This window comes from Microcebus murinus, chromosome 8, assembly GCF_040939455.1.
Source record: "Microcebus murinus isolate Inina chromosome 8, M.murinus_Inina_mat1.0, whole genome shotgun sequence".
Classification (NCBI taxonomy): domain Eukaryota; kingdom Metazoa; phylum Chordata; class Mammalia; order Primates; family Cheirogaleidae; genus Microcebus; species Microcebus murinus.
In genome coordinates, this window is record NC_134111.1 from 100322738 (window position 1) to 100347542 (window position 24805).

Here is a 24805-nt window from a genome sequence, read left to right on the forward strand (position 1 = left end):
CTGGGTTTTGATTGCAGCAGTGTCCTTTAGGGGCTGAAGGTCCTGTTGCCTGTGGCTCAAGTTTGGCTCCCCCAATCTAGCTAAGCCCAATAGTTGACAGTAATATCTTCAACCCCATGATGGAAGTCACCCTGTCTGGTGCCCTGTGCTCCCACTCTGGAGAGAGCTAGCCCAGATGAGCTCTCTTGTCCAAATGAAATCTAGAGCTGTCATCTGCCATGACTGCCTTTAATATGTGGAGGCTCTCCCTAGGATGACCTAACACCCCCTCCCCTGCCCCATGACAGTACTCTCTGGATCACTGCAACCTATAATATTTGAATAAAACCCTAACTCCACCTGCTCCAGAATTGGACAGCCGGTTTTCTCAGGAGTTCAGCTTTGCCTGCCATTTATAATAGGTGATCAGAGCCACCATTTAAGTGTTTCCTGCCATCCCAGAAATTAGAATACTGAATGGAGAGTGAGGGACAGAGTTATTCAGAGCCTGGAAATTCTGAGTCAGAAGCTACATAATCATCAATACCTAGTTCCAAGTAATTTGCCATGGACAGTATGTGACCTCTAAGAATAGTGGTGCCTAAAAGACTCAGAACTTTCAGCGACCGCTTAATAATAATGGCCAGCTGTATCCTCATCTGAGCAGGGGAATTTCTGTACCAAACTTTGCATGTGTCAAACAAACCATCTCCCTTCCTGGCGTCCTGCTGATTGAAGCCTAAATGTGATGTTTAAGAACTTTTGTTGGACTCCATCTCTTACAGTGTCTATGACACCTATGCCCAAGCTGTGGGCAGATAGAGGAAGCTTAAGGGGATACAGCACAAACTTACACCCCACGGGTATCTCTGAGCATGAGCGTGCTAGGCTTCCTCCCTGCCCCCTCCCCCCATGGCCATGCAACCAAGGCTATGCACCCGCTGCTTCATTCTCCTTTCTAACCAGGAATTACGGTGTAAAATCAGAAAATGAAAAAAATAAAATTGAGTTAAATAACTAAGCATGTTTCCTTTTCTATTTACTTTGGTTCTGTGATCATCACAGTTCTAGAATTTCTCTTTGGGGCTGCAGAGTTGGGGCTCTGCTGCTAAGTTCTGTAAGTGGGGAGCTGGGTGGAGGAAAGGCCATTGTCTCCGCTGCCCAGCACTGCCTCCAGCTTGGCAGGCCCGTGTGCTGCCGGCCCGCAACCTTGGACAGCAGTAGCAGCGCGTTCTGATTCCTTTGAACCGCTGCTCTGACCTTTCTTCCTACTGGTTTTTGTTTCTTAAAGGACTGTGTCCAGGAACTTTTCTGCTGTTTTCACTTTACTTTCCTATAAAGGTCTTCTTAAGAGCTGGAGGAGCTGCTTCCCCCATCCCTTTTTGAGATTCTCTGATGCTTTCTCATTTGGCGCAATCATTTGCCCCAGTTTCTTCGCACGGGGTAGGGGGAGGATTGGGGGCTCTGGTTGGTTTCCTATCTATAGGGAATGTGGCACTGATTTCTTTTCATTCAGACTCTGACCTGTAAGTAAGTGACTGATACCAGAATTACAACTTAAGCTTTATTTGGAAAATTATCACAGATTAGGGCAATATACAATGAAACACATCTTGGGTCCAAATACCATCTCACTGGCTTTTAAATGAAATTCTTTTTGTTTAGATTTTACTCACAGTAATAACTATTCGGTTACTCTTGTTAACAATAGGGTATACTTGGGTGTAAAGATAAATTTAAATAGTGTCCATGTAAATCTTATTTAAAAAAAACACTTGCTTTGTGTCAAAAGATGGTTCCTTGAGAACAGGGAGCAACTGTCTACCGAAACTTAGGCTTGTCCTTCTTGGAATGACATGATATCTACTCAGGTAATGACTCTCAACTATCTTCTCTGGGAGACAAATATAATGTAATAGCAAATTTTAAGGTAATTTCAGAAAATAAGTGAATTAAGTTTTAAAAGTAAAAGAAAACCTAAACAGTTGAAACCTAAACCTAAATTTTCTGCCTTTTGGCCCAAGCATTCATGTTATTTTAGGTGTGAAACAGCTCAAGTGAAAGTTTGCCCATAAATCTCTACACTATTTTATTGGTACTGCTTTATAATAGAGATCAAAGATTGGGATTGGAAGCCTGTCTTAATGTAGAGTCCAAAGAGTTTTAAGATGTTCCTTTCTGACACCAGCAGGTTGTCAGAGTGTTGATGTTTTGTTAATGTCAAACTGTGTAGCAAAAAGTTGATCAAATTCCGAATTCACAGAAGTGTTGATATGAAAAAGAAAACTCTTTAAACAGAGGTGTTGGCCGGCGAATGAATTGTCTATTTCCTTTAAGTTGTATCAGTGTGTAAGTGGGGATCTAGCTGGGTGCACCTTATTGTTAAAACCTCGAAGTCCTCACAGAAAAGGAGAAAAACTCCCCAAGTTGTGAGGCTGCAGGTGTGGCGGAGATGGCTGATGGGCACCGAGGGCATGAGGAGGTCTGGATGGGGAGCCGGCAAAGGCCCACGCGGAGAGGGGCAGAAGAAGTCTGCCTCTGTGGCCCCTCCAGATGGTGGAGAACCTCGTGTGGGTGTGAGTGACTGGCCCCCATCTCACTGCTGGTCCTTCCTGTTCCTCCTTGCCAGAATGATTGATTCTTCCCCTCTGTGGCCCTTTCTGTTGGTCACAGGGCTGTCCTGGCTAACCTGCTGCTGAACTTGGCCAGCCTGCCCGCTGTGGCTTTAGCAGATGTTTCTGCTCTCTGAGGCTAATATAAGATTTTATAGTCTTGTTGGTACCCCCACCCAGCTGCCTTGGGCAGTGGTGTATTTACCCAAATGATCGATTTCTTTCAACTCTCCCAAGCCCTGGTCCAAAATGCTTAGAAAGTCAGTGTCCTATCAACAATATCTTTTTTCCACTGCCAGCTTTTAACTCTGCCCCGACCCAACTTTGGTCCTAGCCCTGAAGCATGCTTAAGAAGACTTGGCATCCTTCAAGCCCCTTTTCCTTTCCTGCTGCCTGAAGTGCTTATCAGTCTTCATCCACTTGGCATTTATTAGAGTGCCAGCATGTGCTAAGTTCCAGGAATGTAAAGATGAGACAGATGCTGGTCTTGCCCTGGGAAGTCAGAGGAGGTGGGCATGCAACAAACAACTGCGATGCACTGGGCTTCCTTCAGGTACAGAAGTGCCCCCAAGGTGGGGACGTATCATAGAGGGGAGAAAGGTTGTATCTGCCTGGCTGCTGGTGGGAAGGGAGCTTCTGCAAGGGCCAGAACTTTATTTTGAGGGCTAGTGGAGAAATGATGTGGTTTTCTTCAACCAAGATAGAAAATCACCTAATCCACCACCCATGTGGTTGAAGGATGGTGAGGCCAGAGGCAGGGAAATTGTCCTCAGTACCAGGGCCCTTTCCCAAAGTCACATCCCCTTGAAGCTATAAGTGACTACCCCAAAACAGAGATCTTTGCTTACAAAATCTTATGAGAATTTGTCAAGATGGTAATGTCTAACTGGAGCCTAAGAGAGCTAGGACAAGAGAAGTCTCCAGCCTAGTGCTACATGGACACCCTGAACAAGCAGCATTTCGGTTGCTCCAGATTGCAGCTCCCTCCCAACTCTAACAATCCACAGCGCACAGCAAAGGGTAGGGAGAGGCATAGGGAAGGGAAATGGGAGAAGGTAGCTCCCCACTGTTATCTTTGCTGTCCCCTTGGAGATAGGGTGCAGAGGCTACCTTCCCCTTGGGAACCCTTGCGAGGAGGGCCACCTGTGACCCTTGGCCACTGAACATAGAAGGTCCAGGCTGTAGCAAAGAGCTCTGGGCCCTATTGAAAGTGTGTGGACCCACCTGCTTCCACAAGACGTGCCAAAATCCAGTTACCAAATTCAGCTCATTAACTATTGGAAAGGTAAAAGGAGTGTGTCCTAATATAAAACAGATTGCAGATTATCACTGAGTGAAGTTTAGTAAGTAAGAAGATGCAGAATTCTGGAGAATAACAAGGAAGTCTTATCTAGAATAATTTTCACTCCAGAACTCTGCCACTGGCTTAAGAGACGATAAGAATATATCCCAAGAGAGAAAGAGAGACATGTCCATACTCAAACACTGGAAGATGGAGAGGAAAGGACTCATTTGAGAGAGCTCCGGAACAGAAGATCTGGAGGACTTGGGAATGGATTGGATGTAGCAAGGAGGGAAGAGTGGGAGAGTCACAAGATGACACCCAGTTGTGTTCTGCATGAGGGGTGTGTGTGCATGTGAGGGGTTTTGTGGTTGTCTGCTTGCTTATTTAACTGGGGACAGAGTGTTGCCCTGAACAGAAATAGGAAAGACAGACATGGTAGCAGGGGAAGGGAGGAAAATGCCGAACTTTGTCTTCTCCATGTGGAGTTTGAAGTGCCTGTGGGAGGTCCGCATCAAGGTGTCCAGGGCACACCCTAATAGAAGGCTCTGGATGGTTGGGCTAGGCCTTGAGGGCCAGCAGCAGCACGAGCCTAGCAGGGAAAGAGCCCCGGGGAGAACGCGCAGGAGGAGAGGAGCATGAGGGCAGGAGAGGAGCACGAGGGCAGGAGAGGAGCACGAGGGCAGGAGAGGAGCACGAAAGCAGGTGAGGAGCACCTACGCTTGAGGGACGCTGAGGAGGGGAATCTGGTGATGACAGGGACAGCGTCACTTGTTCTGTATTTCAAAAAATATACATACCTAGAATAGATAATATTTTACCTCATGTATAAGGTCATGTATGCATAGAAAAAAGACAGAGGTTCTATGCCAACATGTTAACATTGTTTATTCTAAGGGATGGGGCCTCCAAATGTTTACATTTTCATGTTTCAGTTTGGTATCACCTAAAATTTCTATAATTAACATGTAATTTTTGTAATTAAAAAATGTATTGAGTTAAGAAGTGAAAGGAAGGTGGGAATGAAGAGTGGAAGGATAAACTATTTCGAGAAACTTCTACAAGAAGAAGAAGGGAGGGCCTAGGTTGGGGAAGGGGTGGTGTTTGTTAAGCATGAGCAACACTGACCTTGTGTTGATGGCCTACAGGAAGAGAGAGAGAGACCAGCGAACAGGTGGCTCATTGTGAAGAGCTGGGGGCAGCGGAGGGAGGAAAAGCCCAGACAGAGGCTGTCTCTGGACAGGCAGGACCCCCACTGTGAGACTGACTGCAGGGCACCAGGGTACACATGGAGAGTGAGGGGATGGGAGAAAGCAGGCTGGAGGAAAGAGCTGGACAGATGCTTTGGAAGGGGTTGAGTCTGCTGATCTCAGTTTTCTCTGTGAAAAAGAGTTGAGATTTTCTGCTCAGAAAGAATGAGGAGGCAGTTGGGGAGGAGGTTTGAGGAGAATAATAGTGTTTGGGCATTGCATCTGAAGGGCGTGGGGAAGGAACTGACAAAAACAAGTGGAAGGCTTGCTGGCCTCTGTGGAGGTGAGAGCTAAGACTGTTTGGCAAGACACCCGCACACGGCCCCACAGTTTCCTGTGTCACTACTCAGCTAGGAAAGTCCAATTATAAGACTGACTGTGGAGGGCGTGGAGTTGGGACAGTGCAAATGAGGCGGGTAAAGAACTTTGCAGGAATTATCCGTGTGGTTCATACTGAGTAGAGAAGCTAGTGAGGGCAAGACAGGACAAGACTGGGGAAAGTAGCAAGGGGTCAGGGGACGCACAGTGCCAATGACAGCCAGCAGTTTCTCAGCTCCTGGAGAGACCTTTCTTTTCCAGCCTTACATGGCATTCTGTGCTCACCACCTGCTCAGAGGCTTTCCAGGTACCATGGAAACCCTCACGTAGCGATGTGTGTGTGTGGACTGTCGCACCGTGGTCCAGGTGTGTCACACCCTAACATAACAAGTTTTGGGTTTGAAGAAGCAGCTTACCTGGAGGGGCCGCCCGCCATTCCAGCCCTCCTACACGGGGCTTGCTGCTGTGCCCGGGGCAGGGGGAGAACACATGCACGGGGACCCGGCAGGAATCAGGCCCAATTTATGAGAAGCTGTGATGTGTCAAACCATAAGTGTGATTGTAACCTCTTCATTCCTTTTCCTTTGAAAGAAAGAAAGAATAACCATTTATTTATAAAACTATATGGACATAAACACTGTTTTCTCTAAATTCCACCTGAATTCTGCCTCAAGATCTGGTGAACATTTGTTAAAAAGAATGCTCCTTAAAAATTAAATGTAATTATACTACCCCAAAAGTTTTAATGTTTAGCTTTCTTTTGCATTTAGATTCTCTGGCATCTGACTATTGTAGTGTGAATAATAAAATGTCTTCTGTATAAGATATGGGACACCAAGCAATTTTTGTAACATGGACAGCCACTAAGTGCGCCAATAGGTTTTAGGAAGGAGCAATGCAGTTTACCTTATGCTTAAAATACTAGTTTCTTATGAAATGTTTTTGTAAAGATGTTTAAATACATTTCTACTTTGTATTTCATAAATGTTTTGTGAGATGCAGTAAATCGTGACCATAGAAAAAACAGGTGATTTATTTCCTGGGGGAATGTCAGTCAGTCATCTGCAAACTAGAAGTGCCACCATGTGTCCGGTGCTGGATAGATGGACAGGAGCAAGACCTGGCCCTGTTCCTGAGGATTCCGTCATCCACTGGCACTAGAGGTACCTGACGAAGCCATTAGGACATAGTGTGGTGAGTGCTTTGAACAGGCAGGGAGGATGGGGCAAGTGACTAACTGCTTAACACCACCCTAAATCCTCTTTGGAAGAACGGGGGTATGTACAGAGCACAATACATGTTCTGCCTGGGGGCTTCTGGATAAGCCTTTTAAAGAGGGCAGTGAGCTGAATATGAAAGGATGTGCAAAAGTTTGCCAGATGCAGCCATGTCCAGAAAGAGAGAACAACATGCGAAGAGCTGGAGCAGCGCACAGGCAGGCGAAGGCGCGGTGCGAAAGCCACGTGGCTGGTGTTTCCAGAGCTGGCAGGGAGGGCCGGGCACAAGGCTGAAGGGGAAGGCTGGGCTGGGTGCCAGAGCACCTTGGACACCATGGGCTGGCCGGTGAGCTGACTTTTAGTGATCATCTTCAGTATTGTTTTACCAATAAGAAAACCAAGACTCAAAATTAGACCAACCTGCCCAAATTGTACAGGAAATGGTGGGCCCAGGATTAGCCACAAGTCTCTCAGGCGTCAAAGCCTTTGCTTCTGTCCTTGCCCCGTGCTGCTGCTCAGCCTGCCTTCACTCAATTGATAAAAAAGTCTTTAGACCTTGTTGTTGTTGTTGTTTTTAAGTGGTGAAGCCCATTTTGCAAATAAAATCTGAACCCCAAACTCTAATATATAGAAACAGATGAGATTTTCATTAGCATCATTAGTATAAATTTATTTCATATTTAAATTTGTAACAGAATCAATTAATGAGAACAATGACTTTCTTTTTAAGAAGCTCTTTTATTTTAGAATACTTTTAGATTTTCAGAAAAGTTGCAAGGGTATCACAGAGAAGTCCCATCTACCCCACACCCAGTTTCTCCACTGTTAACATCTTATATTACTGTGTTACGTTTGTCATAACTAAGAATTGGAACATGATTATTATTAACTATTTACTAAACTCCATACTTTATTGGCATTTCACCATTTTTTCCATCGATGTTTCTGTTCCAGGGTCCAGTCAAAACACAAGTTACAATGACTTTCTTTTCACAAACACTAAAACATGAAGTCAGGAATTATGTTACATTATCACATGCTCACTTTGTGACTTAAAGTAAGATACTGCCTTGAATACTTGGAAGAAATACTAACTACCTGTAAAAGCCCTGGACTAATCTCATTGCAACAAGTGAACTGGATGAGCAGCTGGCTTAGTTGGTCTAATTATCTGATGATGCAGCCCAGAGAATAATACAAGAATGCATACGCAACAAACTTGATTTAGTCTGTGTCAGTCGGCTCAGGCTCCTAGAACAACATACCATAGACTGGGTAACTTAAACAACAAATTTATTTTCCCAGAATTTGGGAGATTGGAAGTCCCAGATCAAAGTGCTGGCCAATTTGGTTCCTGGTGAGGGCTCTTTCTTGGCTTATATATGGCTGTGTCCTCATGTGGCCTTTTTTCTGTGCCTACTCACAGAGAGAGATCGCCTTCCCTCTTCTCATAAAGTCACCAGTCCTATTGGATTAGGGCCCCACCTTATGCCCACCCTTATGACCTCATTTAACCTTAATTACCTCCTAAAGACCCTATCTCTGAACAGGTTGCATTGGGGGTTGGAACTTCAACTTATGAATTGGGGGCAGAGGGGCATGCAGTTCAGTTCCTAGCATAGTCCAGAGGCTGAAATTATGTGAAATCTTTATAATTCAATCATGAGACAGTATGACATCTCTATTTTGTGTAATATGCTTATGCAGATAAAGACGTATTATTTTGTAAAACACTTGACAACATACAAGAAAATGTTAAATCATATTTTAATGCACCATTAAATAAGTTAGCAAAGAAAATATAGAGTCATCTGTATTGATGATGCCAAAGCAATGGCAAGAAAAAATGTCAAAAGTAGTTATCTTCTAAAAGCAGTTACCAAAGTTTTCAGGTATTCATTAGATTTTTCATAGCTCTTAAAATATATGGCACCCTTTAGGCTGTGCGCTGTGGCCCGCGCCTGTAATCCCAGCTACTTGGGAGGCTAAGGCAGTTGGATCGCTTGAGCCCTGCAGTTTGAGGCCAGCCTGGGCAACATAGCGAGGCCCCCATCTCTAAAAAAAATAAAAAGAAAAGATATGGCATCCTTTAGAAAAATGCTGAACAATTATTAATTATTTGTAACTGGTGTGGACCATGAGTTCTAGAATTTACTATCCCGTGCCAAAGATATTTACTGTATCAGAGTGCAGGTACAGGTACAGACAGTTCACATAAAATAAGAAACCACTGGAGTTTGTTTTGTTTTTGCTAATAAAGAAACTTAATTGGCTAAATTTGCCTTAACAACAGCATAGTTGCCCGCTTGCCTGTCACTTCTCGAGTAGTTAGCATGGGATTGAAGCATTACCCATGCCCAGCACTGCAACCAAGAAGGGCCACGGTAAACATGCTGAGTAAATGGCTGTTACTGCTGGTGTTTTGGGTTTGAGATGTGGAGTGATTGGTAATACTGTTAATCAAAAAAAAAATATGGGAGGAGAAATAGATTTAAAGGTAATCAGGAGAGAGTTTGGAGTATCTTCAGGAGATATAGGTAGAGATACTCATTTAATCTTTCAAATTTTAGAAAAAAACAAGTAACATTCTGGGATAACTAAGTCATCATTTGAAAGTAAGTTAAAAAAATTTTTAAGGGGGTATGCCATTTACTCAGTTTATTATGAGGCAGAAAGATTAATAAGGAGAAGAAATCATTTCAGCTTTAAAAAACTACAAAATGGGTGACTAATTGACCTGTGTTCGTCTATGAAAGCCAGATTTAGAGTATATTCTGTTAGTGTTCCAACATGCAATTTGGTAAATTCTGGTGTGTTCAATTAATAAAGCACTGATTCAACAATAGCTTTATTTTCCTTTGATGAAACCCCTGTTAAGAGTTTACACTCACACCTTGAGTTCTTAAGTACATTGTTCAATTGGAATAATGGTATCCAAAAGTACAGCTAAAGTCTAGAGCTTCAGTTTTAGTAGATGAGTAAAGTGTAGCTCTTTTTCATTGCTACAGTGTATTTTTTTTCAACTTCTGTCACCAGCTCTTCTCACTTTCCTAGCTCACATTCCTCTTATGACTCTAGAGTCTAATGGAAAAGTATGAGATAGGATGGTCTTCCTGCGGAGTCTTCAGGAACAGAGCCGCCTCCATCTGTGGCTCACTTTGGAAAAGCTGAAGCTGTTCTCCAAAACTGTGCCCTTTGGTCTTCTCCTAAGCCTGGGACAAACTCCTGCAGACTAGAGAAAAGTGCTCACGGGCCTGTCCTCTGTTTGCAGGTGGTCCCCATGCTTCCCAGGCTGCTGTGTGAGGAGCTGTGCAGCCTCAACCCCATGACTGACAAGCTGACCTTCTCTGTGATCTGGACACTGACTCCAGAAGGCAAGGTAACAACTTACATGTTGTCCTTTCTCTGCTTCCCGCCATTCCATTCCGTGAGTTTGGGTAAGCACCGCTGTGTGCCTGGCACTGGGCTGGGCTGCCATGGTGGTAGGGCAAGGGTGGCAGAGAAGAAATATAAGAGCCCCTGCCTTGGAAGAGCCATCAGTCCCACTTAGAAGGCAAGACTGGCCTTAAGGACTTTGTAACAAATGACTTGTTTCTTGTCTATTATCAGGTAAATGAAGAAAGTGGGCAAGCAAAGTAACATGGGAGAAGCTTAGTGTGGGAGAGGCTTAGCGTAGGAGATAGGGTTTCACCAGCAGGTGAGTGCGGATTGGGAAAGGCAGGAGGGGTGGCCTGAGCTGCAGGTAGGAGGAGGTCAGAACCCTTGGGGAAGGTGGGAGAGTTTTCATAGATGGCATGGAATCCAACTGTGGAGAGTCTCAAATGCCAGTCACAAATGAATTGCAGGTGTTAGGGTTCCTCTGAAGTGTCATGAGAAAGGTAACTTTCTGGAAAGATTAGTGCTGCATCATTATGCAGGATGACCAGAGGTGGGAAGACGAATTAGCAAGGTAGTGCCATAGTAAAGGCACAAAGTAATGAAACCATGGACTGAGAACAGAGGGAGAAGAATATCAGCAGGCAGTCCTCGACACAGGGGTGAATGAGGGAGGTAAGTGGAAGATGACTCCAGGAAAAACTAGTCCCTTCCCCCCAGAAACAACTCCACACTCCAAAAATAGGGTTGTGATTAAGTAAGCCATGGTACCTACTCAATGGAATATTATGCAATTATTAAAGCTGTTTACAGAAACCAAGGAAGAACATGGGAAATGTTTATGCTGTAATATTAAATGGAAGTAAAAAAAATATTTAATTATAAAGAGGTTCCAAATAAAGATGGAGGATCGAATACCCACATTTACTTTCATTCCATCCCAAAACCTCACTAAAACAACAGTAAAGAGATTTTTTTTTTAAAGACATAAACCCACAAGGACAAAGAGAGTGGGAGAGGAGACAACAGCAACAAAGTTTTGGAAGCTGGATAGCAGATGGATGAGTGGTAACTGACTTAGCAGTCCTGAGAAAGCTGAATCCTGAGCCAGCAATAGAGAAAGCCAAGAAACAACCCAATTTACATAGCAGAACCCTAAGAAAATTCAGAAATTCACAACACCAGATAACTCTAGAAAGTGGAGGTAGGGTGGGGGGAAATGAGGCTAACAAAAGTATTGGTTAAAAGTGTATTTAAAAAGATTGCCATAGGCCGGGTGCGGTGGCTCATGCCTGTAATCCTGACACTCTGGGAAGCCGAGGCAGGCGCTCTGAGCTCAGGAGTTCAAGACTAGCCTGAGCAAGAACGAGACCCTGTCTCTACCAAAAATAGAAAAAATTAGCTGGGCATGGTTGCACATGCCTGTAGTCCCAGCTACTCAGGAGGTTGAAGCAGGAGTTTGAGGTTGCTGTGAGCTAGGCTGATGCCACAGCACTCTAGCCCAGGCAACAGAGTGGGACTCTGTCTCAAAAAAAAAAAGATTGCCTTTCCCATAACTTAACAGAAGACCAGAAACTTACTCTTTGGGAAGGTAAGGTAAGGGGTGTTTGAGCTAGAGGACAGCAAACACACTTGTTGATCATGGTAACTTAGGGGCAGTTGAGTCAATGTTGAGTACTAAATGGTAAGGGTGCCAACTTTCTTTTCCCTGCCAACCCCAGAATTCTGGTAGCCAGACTTATACCCATGAGTCAGGCAATGGGAAATCTTTCTCTTAGGAATCTGAGTAGTGAATAAAAAGACTTAAGGATACTAACCTTGAGGACTTCCCAACCAACAACTCAGCTGTGTCCCTCTACAGTAAAGCTTACAGACAATAAACTCCACCCACACAGTCAGAGCTTTTTGGGATTTCACTTTCACGTGTGAAGAGACAACCAAAAGGAAAGCCTCTAATATGAAATAGGAAGACAAGGTAAACAGGAAAAAAGGAACTAGAACAAAACGCACTAACCAGGGAAAAGAGATTATCATTTATATCTTTAGAGATTTTTTTAAAGAGAAAGTGTCTATATCACAAGATCTAGATACTTTAAAAAAGAAACATTTGGAAGAAAAAAAAAGAGCTTTTGGGAATTAAAAGCAGAGTAGCAGAAATTAAGAAGATTTAAGATTCTCATTGGAAGGTAAAGTTGAGGAGTTTTCCCAGAAAGAGAAAAGATAAAAAAAATTGGAGGACCAGTCCAGATAACCAACATCTGTTCAATGAAAATTCCAGAACTAAAGAACAAAGAAAACAAAGGGGAAGAAATGATCAACAAAATAATTCTAGGAAATGCCCCATTACTGGAGGGTATGACTTTTGAGATTGAAAGAGCTCCCTGCTTAGCACAGTGGTGGAGACACATCATCTCCAAGACACGTCGTCATAAAATTTTGGAACACTGGGGGCAAAGAAAAGATCCTGTAGGTTTCTAAGGAAGGGGAAAAAAGTCACATACAATAGATCAGAAATCAGAATAACTGCAGACTTTTGTACCACAACTCTAGAATTGAGATGACAGTAAAACAAAGCTTTCTAATTTCTGAAAGACTATGATTTCCATGCTAAAATTCTGTACCCCACTAAGCTGTCAATAAAATTTGAGGGTGGGAAAGGACATTTTCAGACATGCAAGGAATCAAAAAAATATACCTCCGTTTCTCAGGAAGCTAACAGAGGATGTGTTTCACCAAAATAAAGGAGAAGCGAATTAAGAAAGAGGAAGACACGGGACCCAGGAAACAATATCCAGTGTAGGAAAGAAGTGAAGGAATCACCTAGATCAGGGGTTGGCCAGCTTTTCCTGTAAAGAACCAGATAGTAAATATGTCTGACTTTATAGGCCCCCCTGTTCCTGTAGCAACTATTAAACTCTCCTTCATGTCTGTCTTAAAGAAGACATTAAACTGGATCTTCATATATGTTTCTGCATTCAGTCTGTTAGAATAAGTTGTTTTGGTTGAAGTATATGAAGAAAGTCCAACATTAGTTGGAAAAGAAAGGAGCACTTTGAAACTTTTCCAGATAGTTGTGGATAGTCATCTTTGTGCTATATCAAAATTTAACAAATTATTTCTGAAAAGTTAATTGCAGTCTAGAATCTGAAACCATACCTTCTGTGGACTGAATGTGTGTCCTCCCAAAATTCATATGTTGAAGCCCTAACCCTCCCATTGTGACTGTATTTGACGATAGGGCCTATGAGAAGGGCCTATAGTAAAGGTTACATGAGGTCATAAGGGTGGGGGTCCTGATCCAATAAGATTAGTGTCCTTTAAAAAAGAGTGCTTGTACTCTCTTGCATTCCCTGCTACCATGTGAGGACACAGCAAGAAGGTGGCCATCTGCAAGCCAAGGAGAGAGCCCTCATGGGGAACCAAATTGGCTGGCACCTTAATCTTGAATTTCTAGCCTCCAGAACCATGAGAAATAAATTTCTGTTGTTTAAGCCACCCAGTCTGCGATATTTTGTTATGGTAGCCCTAGCAGACTAGTACTATATCAGTTGATTTTTTTTTTTTTTTACTATGTTACATAAAAATCCATTGGTCTGTCTTCAACTTTGAATGCCTCTTTTACCCATGTATGATTTGTTAATGTTAGGAAATAATATTTAGAAATATTGGCTTATTATGCTGGTCTTCTAAATTTGGACACCTTTCATTATATAATATCAAAAAATCAGCAGGGTGCAGTGACTCAATGCCTGTAATCCTAGCACTCTGGGAGGCCAAGGCAGTTGGATCGTTTGAGCTCTGGAGTTCAAGACCAGCCTGAGCAAGAGCAAGACCCCATCTCTAGTAAAAATAGAAGGAAATTAACCAGACAACTAAAAATATATAGAGAAAAAATAAGCCAGGCATAGTGGTGCATGCCTGTAGTCCCAGCTACTTGGGAGGCTAAGGCAGGAGGATTGCTTGGGCCCAGGAGTTTAAGGTTGCTGTGAGCTAGGCTGACACCACCGCACTCTAGCCCGGGCACCAGAGTGTCTGTCTCAAAAAAAAAACAAAAAAAAAAAACCACATTTGTCAATGTCACTATATTATCACATCAAAGAAGTCTTTAGGTATTAGGAAACCACTAAACTCATACATCAGATACATGGCTTCCAAAATTCTGATTTTTGTGAAAGTTTGAACTTTACCATTGGCAATAAACAATGACAGGTTGTTTTCTTGAAGTGCCAGATATCCAAGTCTAAATAACTATAGTTTTTTGTCAGTTGTTCCTTTACGTAAAAATGGTGTCCCATATAAAAACATCATCTCCCAGGTTCAGGTACTATCAAGATTTTTTTGATTGCTAAAGTATTTTAAAACAAACCAGACATGTCATTTCACTCATACCTATTTCAATATGCAACTCTAAAAATTTGGGGCATTTTGTTATATAACCGTATGCCATTAGCACACCTAACAATGAATACTAATGCTTTGCTGTCATCCAAAACCCAGTCCATAATACATTTCTCTGATTTCTTCATTTGATTTGTCTGAATTCAATCAAAATAAGTTACACGCATTACATTTGGTTTTTATGGTTCCTAAATATCTGGTAAAAACTTTCCTTGTAAGATTTAAGAGTCAAACGCTATCTGACTTACAAAGAAGGAATTGTGAATACAGTGTTCCAGCAATCCTATTTTAGTGGGGGCTGGGAGCATGCATGGAGAAAAAATGAATGGAAAAAGACCAGAAGGAAATAAAACAGAATGCCAGTAATGGTTGTGTTTGGGTAGTAAGACCATGAGTAATTTCTTCTACTTTTTTGTATTTTCTAATGTTTTTTTGAAAACATGTGTAACTTTTATATTTTTATAAATGCTTATTTTTGTGAAAGTTTAGCTAAATCGAAAAAAAAAGCCCATAGAAGAAAACTAACTTGAGTCAACAGAAAAGAACTTTGAGTCTGAATTATGCCTGCCAGGGTCAGACCTAAGAAATAAAAAGCTGCCTGATCTAATGTGCTTCTAAAATATGAGGGTCATAAAAGAAGCACTAGAAAGTGGCAGACTCTGCAACTCGGTTGACCCTTTGGGTTTCTGTTGGAGGCAGTATCTGGAACCCAGGCCTCTGGCATGAGGGGCTGGAGAGCAGGTGTGAAGTAGGCGCATGGTCCAGGAGGGGCACTGGGCCTCAGCACAGACCACGCCAGGTAGGAAGTATGCGGGTTTGGACTAGGAACACAGCCGTGGAGTAAGGCCCACTAACCACACTCCTTGAACTGTGGTTATCCAAACACCCTCCCCAGACCAAGGGACCATATGAGAGGTAGACCTGGCTGGTTGGTCCTGGGGTGAGTATCTCTTACCCACAGTCAAGATGCATGAAATGAGAGGTCAGATTCCAGACTCATGTCCGAGGGATGGTGCTTGTTCAAGACGCTGGCAAGGAAAGCCTGAAGCAAGGGGCGGAGGACAAAGTTTGGAACCAGATGGGAGGGTCTGGGAACCAGAGAAGGCCCGCAGAGCAAGGAGCAGCCCTGCATCAATAACTCAGTGAATGGAGAGGAGGGTGTCAGAAGCCTGTGTGGCTGAAACCTCGGGCTGCAGTAATGGCTGCGTGCAGTGGTGGCTTCTCTTGGCATAAGGGCTTAGATTTAGAAGGAGCTAGAACAGGTTCAACAGCATTGTGTCACTACTACTACTGTGTGGCTGCCAGTCTCACCTGGAGTTTTAGTAGAGAAAGCTTTGTAATTTTCCTTAGTCTGTTGGAATGTCTTACTTTCCGGAGCAGGAATGGTCAGCTATGGAAAGGCTGTTCCAACTTTTTTTTATACCCACCAAGTTTTTTTAAACACCCACAAGAAAATCTTGGACATCTATACATTCTGTAAGCCAATGACTAGATTTTTGTCAGTAAACTCTGAAGAGTCCATTTTTAGCATAGTTCTTACATTTTGGTTATATGAGCATTATTCTCTAATCTAGACATTTGTGAATATATATTGTCACAGGGGGCAACTCACCCAACTAAATATAAAATATTTAGTTAAATATAGAAAGTTGACATGTATTTGAGACATACTTGGTTTCTTTTACTTCATCATCTGTCTTTGTCTATTTTATGACCTTCAGCTGAAATACAATAAAAATAACACTAGATTTTGAGTCTAAGTCTTTAGACCTGGATCTGGTCTTGGCTACCACTTAAGGAGTTCGTATGACTTTTGACAAATCCCTGGCCTGTTTTTTCAACTGTAAAATGGGCTGAACAATGCATTCCCCCAGGTTTGTTAAGGAGATTTTAGAAGATAGTAGTTATAAGAATACGATACTAACAGCATTATACTATTTTCAATCTTACTTAGTACAGTAAGTAGGTCTTGAAGTATGATGCCTTAGTAGATATTAGGTGCTCCTTTTTAGCCAGATATTTTTCTAGTAATGTGCCTTTAGTAGATATTGGTGCTACATTTAATCTGACATTCCAAACAGTGATATTCTAGAGGGTGTGCAGGAAACACACCTGCCTACAGAAGGGAGTGACCCCAATCCTTTGATTAAGTAAAGGAAAGAGGAAGGACTTGATCTTCTTTCTGAAGGATTTTATTTATGAATCTCCTTGTGGACTTTTTACTTTTTCCACGAAAAACTCTATCCTTTTGTCTTCTGCCACTGGCCTTGGTTATGGACTGGGTGTTGATGTGAATACAGTTTCCAATTTGGAAATTAATGAGGTGTTCCATCCAGAGAGGCCCGCCTTCCATACTGTGAGGCTGGCTGCTCCTGGGACCCCTCCATTTGGATCTTCGCTTTCCTGCTACCTTTCTCTGTCAGGAAGCAGCAGGCATCCTTTCTTTTCTGCTGGCCTTTCCCAGAAGATGGTTTCCCTGGCCTAAGAATTTTTTTAGTACATCTGTCAGATGTGACTCCCGGAAGCACTGGATTGTGTTAGGCAGGGTAGGTTCTGCTGCCAGATGCCTCTGTCCCCGAGCAGGAAGTTCCTGATGGCACTTCAAGCTTCCACCTCAGCTCTTTGTGTGTTTAAAAAGAAGATTGAGACAGATTTTCTGGGATGCAGGTGTTAAGGGGAGAGGGCGAATGTGAGGTGAAAGAGCTTACAGGAAACTTATCATCAGCACTGTAGTCTCATATTTTGTGGTGTTCATGTGTGCTGTTCAGAAGGAATATCTGTTTTGACTGTAAGGAAACAAAGGAGCAGAGGTGTCCATTTGGGGGAAAAAAAAAAAGTGGCTTAAACTAATTGATAGCATGCTGCCAGCGTGGGCTGTAAGCAGGTTTGGTAAGGAGTGGTAAGCTTCTGATTTGAGGCAAGTTACAGGTGATCCATTTTAAGAATGCCTCAGGGTTATAGGTGGTCCTGGTCAGGGCTCAGCAATCACAGGGTTGAGAGGGAGCAACAGAGATGTATATAGAGCCAGCCAACATGGACTTGGGGGGTAGAAGGTTATCTAGGAACCTTGTAGAACTTGCTGCTAAATTTTGTGCATAAATATTTCAGGGAGGAGAGCCTGGAGCATTTTTTTTTTTTTTTCTTGAGACAGAGTCTTACTCTGTTGCCTGGGCTAGAGTGCCATGGCGTCAGCCTAGCTCACAGCAACCTCAAACTCCTGGGCTCAAGCGATCCTCCTGCCTCAGCCTCCCAAGTAGCTGGGACTACAGGCGCACGCCACCATGTCCAGCTAATCTTTTCTACTTCTGGTAGAGACAGGGTCTTGCTCTTGCTCAGGCTGGTCTCAAACTCCTGAGCTCAAATGATCCGCCTGCCTCAGCCTCCCAGAATGCTAGGATTACAGGCGTGAGCCACTGCACTTGGCCTCATTATATTCTTAAAGCAGTTTTTGACCCACTAGTTTACATCCAAACAGATGCCCGGTCAGGGTGCCAGGGTTACCCTGTGCTGGAGCATCGGCCAGGGAAAAAGGTCACAGATCCCAGGAGGCTGCATATCCTGTGACTTGGGTGCTGGTGGGAACCCGCCAGACCACTTGTGAAGTGTGTGGAAGAGGGAATGGAACAGAGTGGAAACCGACGTTCCCTGAGCATGCCGAAGGCAGACTATGCAGTGTGATCTGGACACATAGGAGGAGTGACTGGATTTGGAATGAAGTGGAGAAAAGGAAACAAGCTAAATCTCTAGGGGGAAGCTTCGAGACCACAAGAATGAAGTGGTCATGGCCCTGTCATTCTAGAGGAGGAAGAGGCTAGAACAGCCCTACTCAGGAAATGTGGATGTGCTAGGAGGACAGGCCTGGGCTGGGCCTGGAAGGGGCTCTTCTAGACCCCTGCACCTGGCACTCCCCACTGCGAGTGTTGGGTGGCACCTGGGCCTGGCTCCACGGTTGCCTTGCCTGAGGCACACACGCCTCCTGAGAGCCACTTTCCAGACCCGCTTACCACAGTGGAAGACTCGTGAGAGCATTATTTGAATCCCTTATATTTTTGGATAGCAGTAGTTCTTGGAATAATCTGGAAAATATAGTTTCAGGATTTTTTTAAAAGAAAAATCGAAGTCTTATGTTACAGATTCAAGACTCTTTGTAAGACTTTGCACTGAATAAAAAAAAAAATGAGTAGTTGCCACCATTCTCTCCTGTACCTCATGGCTGCCATTTTTTTTAAGAGTATTCATTCTTCCTCTAAGAGAGAGTGAGGATACCAGAGAGGCCTCTCCAGCCTCTAGGGTAGAAGCTGTGCTGGAGCCACGGAGGCTTTGTGGTGTGGACAGCTCCTGGGCTGAGCGCCGTCCTTGCTCTATGGCGAGCACCTATAGATCTTTCAGTTGGCCTTTTTTGGGAAGCATTGGCTCAGAGGTTGTGAACAGAATGGTTTGGCTGGTGGAGAGCAAGGCAAGAGGAATGCTTGCGAGCCCATGCCAAAAGTTCTACTGACAGATGCTCCCTCCCTGTTCTTGCTTAGGAATCACACTTCCCGGGGCGCTTACCCAGAGCTTTGCCACTTTCCTTGGGTCCTTGAGCCCCTCCCAACTTCCTTTGTCCTCTGGCTCATACTTGGCTATATAGATTGGGGCTGTCTGATCTGAGTGCTCTGAGCGCCCCTCTTTTTCCCGCCAAGGTGCCCTTCCCTTTCTTTCCTGCATCCCCTCCAGACTACTCCTCCCTCCTGGGTGGATGGCCTCCCCTTGGCCTGGGATCCCCTCGTTCTGGAGTATTATCCATCTTCCTCCGGTGCTTCTGCTTCTTCCTGTCGCCCTACAAACACCACACGGTCCTCTGTCCTGCTCACTCCACAGCTTTCCTTCCCAGCCATCCTTCTAGGGCACCATCCACACCGACTCCGTGGCCTCCACTGCTAGCCTCCACCTGTCCTTAACCCAGAGCTTCCCAGGGCTTTTTACATCGTGACACACGTGCCCTTTGAGTGGCACTTGGGGCATGTGCGCGAGGCTGGTGGGAGGCAGAAGCTCTGGCTGTCCTAAGAGTGAGAGGCGCCCTCCCTGCAGCGTCTCTGTCACCCGTTTGCCACACATGCCTTCCGTCCGTGCAGCTTGCCTCTGCTCCCTGCACAGCGTTTACCCCCTAAAACAGCCTTCCTAAACACCACCAGCAAGCAGATGCTAAATGCAAAGACTTTTTCTTTGTTTTCATCCTCCTTGACACCCAAGTGGGTTCGGTTGTGCCCTCGTGGTTAAAAGCACAGACTCTGGGGCTGGACTGCCTGGCCTCTCGGCATCTTGCCCATCTCCAGCAGCGTAACCTCAGCAAATCACTTAATCTGTCTGTGCTAGGTTCCTCGTCTGGAGAACGAGGATGGGAAGATTCCTACCTCATAGAGTTATTGTGAGAATTAGGCAGTTACTACGTGGAGAGTGTGTAAACAGTGCCTGTCTCATAGTGAGTGCTGTCTGAGTGTCTCTTACTGCCTTTGACCCCTTTCTTAAAGTTCTTTTCTCCTGCTTTTCCTAACATTGGACACCTCTGGTTTTTCTAATGTCTCTCTGAGCTCTCTTATTTTCCTTCTGTTTTTATTCTCTGGCTTCTCTGTTTTTGCTCCCTGAGATGGAGGAGATGTTATACCCTGCAGCCTCGACTCTCTCGCTCGCTCTGCCCTTCCTGGGCCCCTGGGCGTATAATGCCAGCTCTCCACCCCTCCACCAGTCACGGCCCCAGCCCCGGCCCACACCCCGAGTGCCTTCCAGATAGCTTTGTCTACATCTCTCCCTGCACCTTGGACTCAGGAGTCCTCAAAATATTTTAATGTTTGTTTTATTTTTGTTTTAAAAGTAAGAAATGCTTATTATAGAAAATGCAAAAAAGTAATAGAATAAAATACAATTCAACAGTGATCCAACCATTCAGCTGGCACCACCACTAATTTGAGTGTGCCTCCTTTCAGCCCAGTGGTTCTCAGCCTGGGCCTAATTTCCCCAGGGGACATTTGACAATGTCTAGAGATGCTTTGGGTTGTCTATTTGGAGGCTGAAGGAGAGGTGCTACTGGCTTCTAGTGGGTAGAGGCCAGGGACACTGCTGAAAAGTTTATGATACACAGTGCAGGCCCCGCAGCAAGGAATCATTCAGCCCGATGGTGCTGAGGTTGAGAAACCCTGTTCTAGACTTTTGTCTCTATACATGTACCCCAAATAGAACAAGTTGGAATTGGTTTGTCTTCTCCACCTGTGTTCCCTGTTCCCATCAGTGGCCCTGCCTGCTCCTTCTCCCTTACCCCACATCTGAGCCAAGCCCACAGAGTCCCCGTCTGTCACCTCTTTGGCAATTATCCCTTCTTCCCCAGTGTTGACACTGATGACCACTTACCCAAACTAATGAAAAGGCCTTCAGCAGGCCCTTCACTGTATGTCTCCTGTTGGCCCTCCCTGTGTCACCGTGTGCCTGGGGACCATCCGTAGACCTCTGCTTCCTGTTGAATTAATTCCATGCCTGGTGGAGACTAAGGTCCCTGAGGACAGCAGCTTCCATGTCTGATTCATCTGTGTGCCTAGCCAGAACCTCACACCATTCTGAGTACAAAGTCAAAGTCAACACTGGCTAAGTTAATTTTTGTTGAATGTGTATGAATGAATGGTTGAATGAAGAAAAATCTGAAAAAAAAATTATCCTCACAATTTCCTCACAATCTTTGCAGATCCTTAGTGAATGGTTTGGCCGGACCGTCATCCGCTCCTGCATCAAACTGAGCTATGAGCATGCACAGAGCATGATTGAAAGCCCAACTGAGAAGATCCCTGGGAAGGAGCTGCCCCCCATTTCACCAGAGCACAGCAGTGAGGAGGTGCACCAGGCTATCTTGAATCTCCACGGAATCGCAAAGCAGTTACGTCAGCAGCGCTTTGTAGACGGTGCACTTCGTTTGGACCAGGTCAGTATGTATTTTTTTCAGTGAAACCCGTGATCCCAGTGTAGGTGAGAGGCGGCATGGAAACCTTGGGTTCTTCCTTCCTCTCTTTGCCCCAGTCACTCCACTAAAACCGTGTTCTCTGAGGCCAGTAGGAATCAACTCCCACCACGGCCCAAGCTCCACAGGCACACAAGGCTTATTGATGTGAGCCCAGGAAAAAGGGTGGAGTCTGTGACCAAGACCCCCAGCTGGTCTTCCCTGGTAAGGCTATGTCCGGTATGTGGTCCTCACCTCGAGATTCTCCCCCAAATCCATTTTAATGGAGGCAGAACCAGGGGATACCGAAATTTAGGAGCTGGCTGGCCGGTATCTGATCCTGAGGCTTAAAAAATGTATTTCTTCATATCCCTCATCTTCCAAAAGTTATTTGTTTATAAATTCCAGATTACTATCGAAAGAAGCAGAGAACTGAGGCGACTGTAGAATGTTGGCTGTTGAAGAATATATTGGCCTAGAATGGTATTGATTGAATCTCAAATATCACAGCCATGCTGGCGGGCCTCTGGGACTCAGTCAGCTGTCACTTAAACCTAGTTGAAGTTCCATGTTTGATGGTTGGTAGCTGTTAGGATCCAGAAATTCTTATTTCATTGCTTGTCAGTACATTACAGAGTGGAGGCTATGTTTCATATCATGGAATTTTTTTCTCTTTCATTTATGTTCCTTACGCAAACTCTCCTTCCCTGCTTGTTGTGTGCTGAGGGAGTCTCCGTTTCTGAAAAATGAGGCGGGCAGCAGGGCTGCTGCTGGGATTGGCTGGTGGAGCTTTCCATCAGACTTTTGGCACAGCTCACCTCATGGAGACTTCCTTCCCCCAGCCTTTCAGCTGAGAGAGATCTGAAAGGCCTTGTTTTAAAGCCTTCTTTTTGAAGTGCTGATGTCATGGTACATTTTGCAACAAACTTGCACAAATGCTTCTTGGTGTGGGCATTGCATACAGGTGCTACCCTGGGCCTAGGAATCAATTAGCTGCTCTTGGGACAGTGGATGATCTGTCTTGCCTGTGCTTGGCAGAGTCAGGGTAGCTTCTAGACCTCTCCCACTCCTCCTCCTGGGCCTGCGTTCAGGCAGCCCAAGCTGGCCTGTCCGTGTGAGAATGCTGATGGGGACACTGGAGGCACAGTGCACGAGGAAGAAGACAGCAGAGGCAGCAAAAGAGGGACTACAGGCATCAGAGATTACAGAATATCTCCTTTCCTTCCTTCAAGGAAATCACTTGTGGGGGTGTAAACATACTCTGATTCTTACTTACCAGTAGCCACCTGATTGTCAAGTCCAGGGTTACTTTACAGTTCTTGCTTCCTAGACTTCTGTCCTGCACTGGGTTTTTTAAAGCCCACCCCCTGGTTCTCTGTTTCTCCTTGTACATCTGCAGTATTGTCCTGCTGGCCCCCTTTGCAGAAGCCTCTTCCTCTGCTCACCACTTCAAGGTTGACATTCCATGGGATCGACCCCACCTTCCTTCTTTCTCTGTCCACACTCCCACCCTGAACGAATTCCTCTACGCTTGTGATTTTAACTACTAACTAGATGCTAATGAGCCATAATCTGTCTCTCTACCCTTGACCTCCCTCCCCCAGCTACAGTCCAGCCTCACAGTTGTCTCTGCCAGCAGTGCTCATCCCTCTTCTGCAAAGCACAGTGATGAGGCCTGTGCACACTGTACTGGCTGTCTAGCATCCCTGCTTCCTCTGCTGCCACCGGGGAATTGTGTGTGTGTTCCCAAATCTGGCTATGCCGGTTGTACATGTTGTAATTATGCAGTTTAAGTATGAAGGAAACTGATCAAATACAAGCATAAAAGAGAGAGCTGTTTTTATAAAAACTAAGTTAAATGTTAACATAGGTAAGGGTGAGTCTTTAAATATTCAGTTGTTTAGGTAAGACAACTATAAAAGATGGAAAAATCATAAAATCCAGGAAGCATCCTATACTCAAATTGCCTTATAAACAAATTCTCATTCTTTTTTAAAGAAACAAAAATGATAAGTAATAGACAGTGAATTATGAGTATAGTTTATTCAGAAAAGACTATGTAGAAATACAATTAGCATAATACTCTTTTTTTTTTTTTTTTTTGAGACAGAGTCTCGCTTTGTTGCCCAGGCTAGAGTGAGTGCCGTGGTGTCAGCCTAGCTCACAGCAACCTCAAACTCCTGGGCTTAAGCAATCCTGCCGCCTCAGCCTCTCGGGTAGCTGGGACTACAGGCATGTGCCACCATGCCCGGCTAATCTTTTCTATATATATATTAGTTGGCCAATTAATTTCTTTCTATTTATAGTAGAGACGGGGTCTCACTCTTGCTCAGGCTGGTTTTGAACTCCTGACCTTGAGCAATCCGCCTGCCTTGGCCTCCCAGAGTGCTAGGATTATAGGAGTGAGCCACCGCGCCTGGCCAATACTCTTTTTTAAAAAGCCTTACATTTAAAAGACTTAGTGAATGAATGTACACATATATGTTAAAATGTTTAGTTATGTATGTAACTCTTCTGTATGGTTCCCTTCTTTTCCTAACTTCTAGAATAACTAACCAACTGCTGCTAAAGCTCATTAACTGAGAGGGCTTTTGCTATAGCATTTTAAAGACCTTACTGCCCATCAGGTTTTTATAACCTTTAATTGAAGGAACTATATGAAATACTCTTAAAAAACTGTAAAAGACTGTCAGGTGATCCTAACTTGTATTAAGAGGGTAATACAAGTACAAGCTAATACAAATACAAGCTACAAGAATGAGCACAGATTATTGATAGATGATGATCTTTTGGCATGTCTTAGAGTCAGAGTTTTATTGCTGAAAATGACTTTGGATATAAATATCTCATTGACCCTCTCAGTTTATAAATTAGGAAGCTGAAGCCCCAAATTTTAAATGAGTTGCTTATAAGCAAGAAATCCAAATAGCTCTTTTTTTACTTTTTCTCCATTTACACCATACTGACTTAAGAGAGAAAAAGAATCCTTTTAAGTAGGAAAAAAAAACACCCTCAAAAGTCCTAATTAGGTTCCAGTTAATTAAGGTTTGAAAATAATGGATTTGTGTCCTTGGAGGTGACTCCTTGGTTCCCCAGAAAACAAGTCTGTGGACCCCAGCTTTTGAAGGAGGAGCACATCAATCTCCTGCAGCAAAGGACACTGGTGAGAGCATTTATAGATCAGCTAAATGGCCCTATTCATTTGTTCTGTCCCTACCGCCTATTGTTGCCCTCACAAATATCTACTTTTCCTTGGTGCGTTTTGAGTAACCTGCTGATTGAAGTTATTCTCTGATGCTTTGTTCGCCTCAGTTCACTATGTCCGTGTTTTAGGTGGCAGTCCTAAGAAAAATATGTCCTTTTACTCTAGCCTCAGTTAGAGATCAGTCTGTGAGAGGCGACACTATCCGTAT

The 24805-nt window shown here is 44.2% G+C and overlaps 1 protein-coding gene across 2 annotated transcripts in view; it reads left to right on the plus strand.

Moving 5' to 3' along the window:
- The window catches only part of DIS3L2 (DIS3 like 3'-5' exoribonuclease 2), a 328686-nt gene that overhangs the window by 233085 nt on the left and 70796 nt on the right, over positions 1-24805 (plus strand). For both annotated transcript variants that reach the window (XM_012791622.3, XM_012791623.2), the window contains exons 12-13: positions 9930-10037; positions 21144-21377. In XM_012791622.3, coding sequence (XP_012647076.2) covers positions 9930-10037; positions 21144-21377 — 342 coding nt within the window. The remainder of the gene's footprint in view (positions 1-9929; positions 10038-21143; positions 21378-24805) is intronic.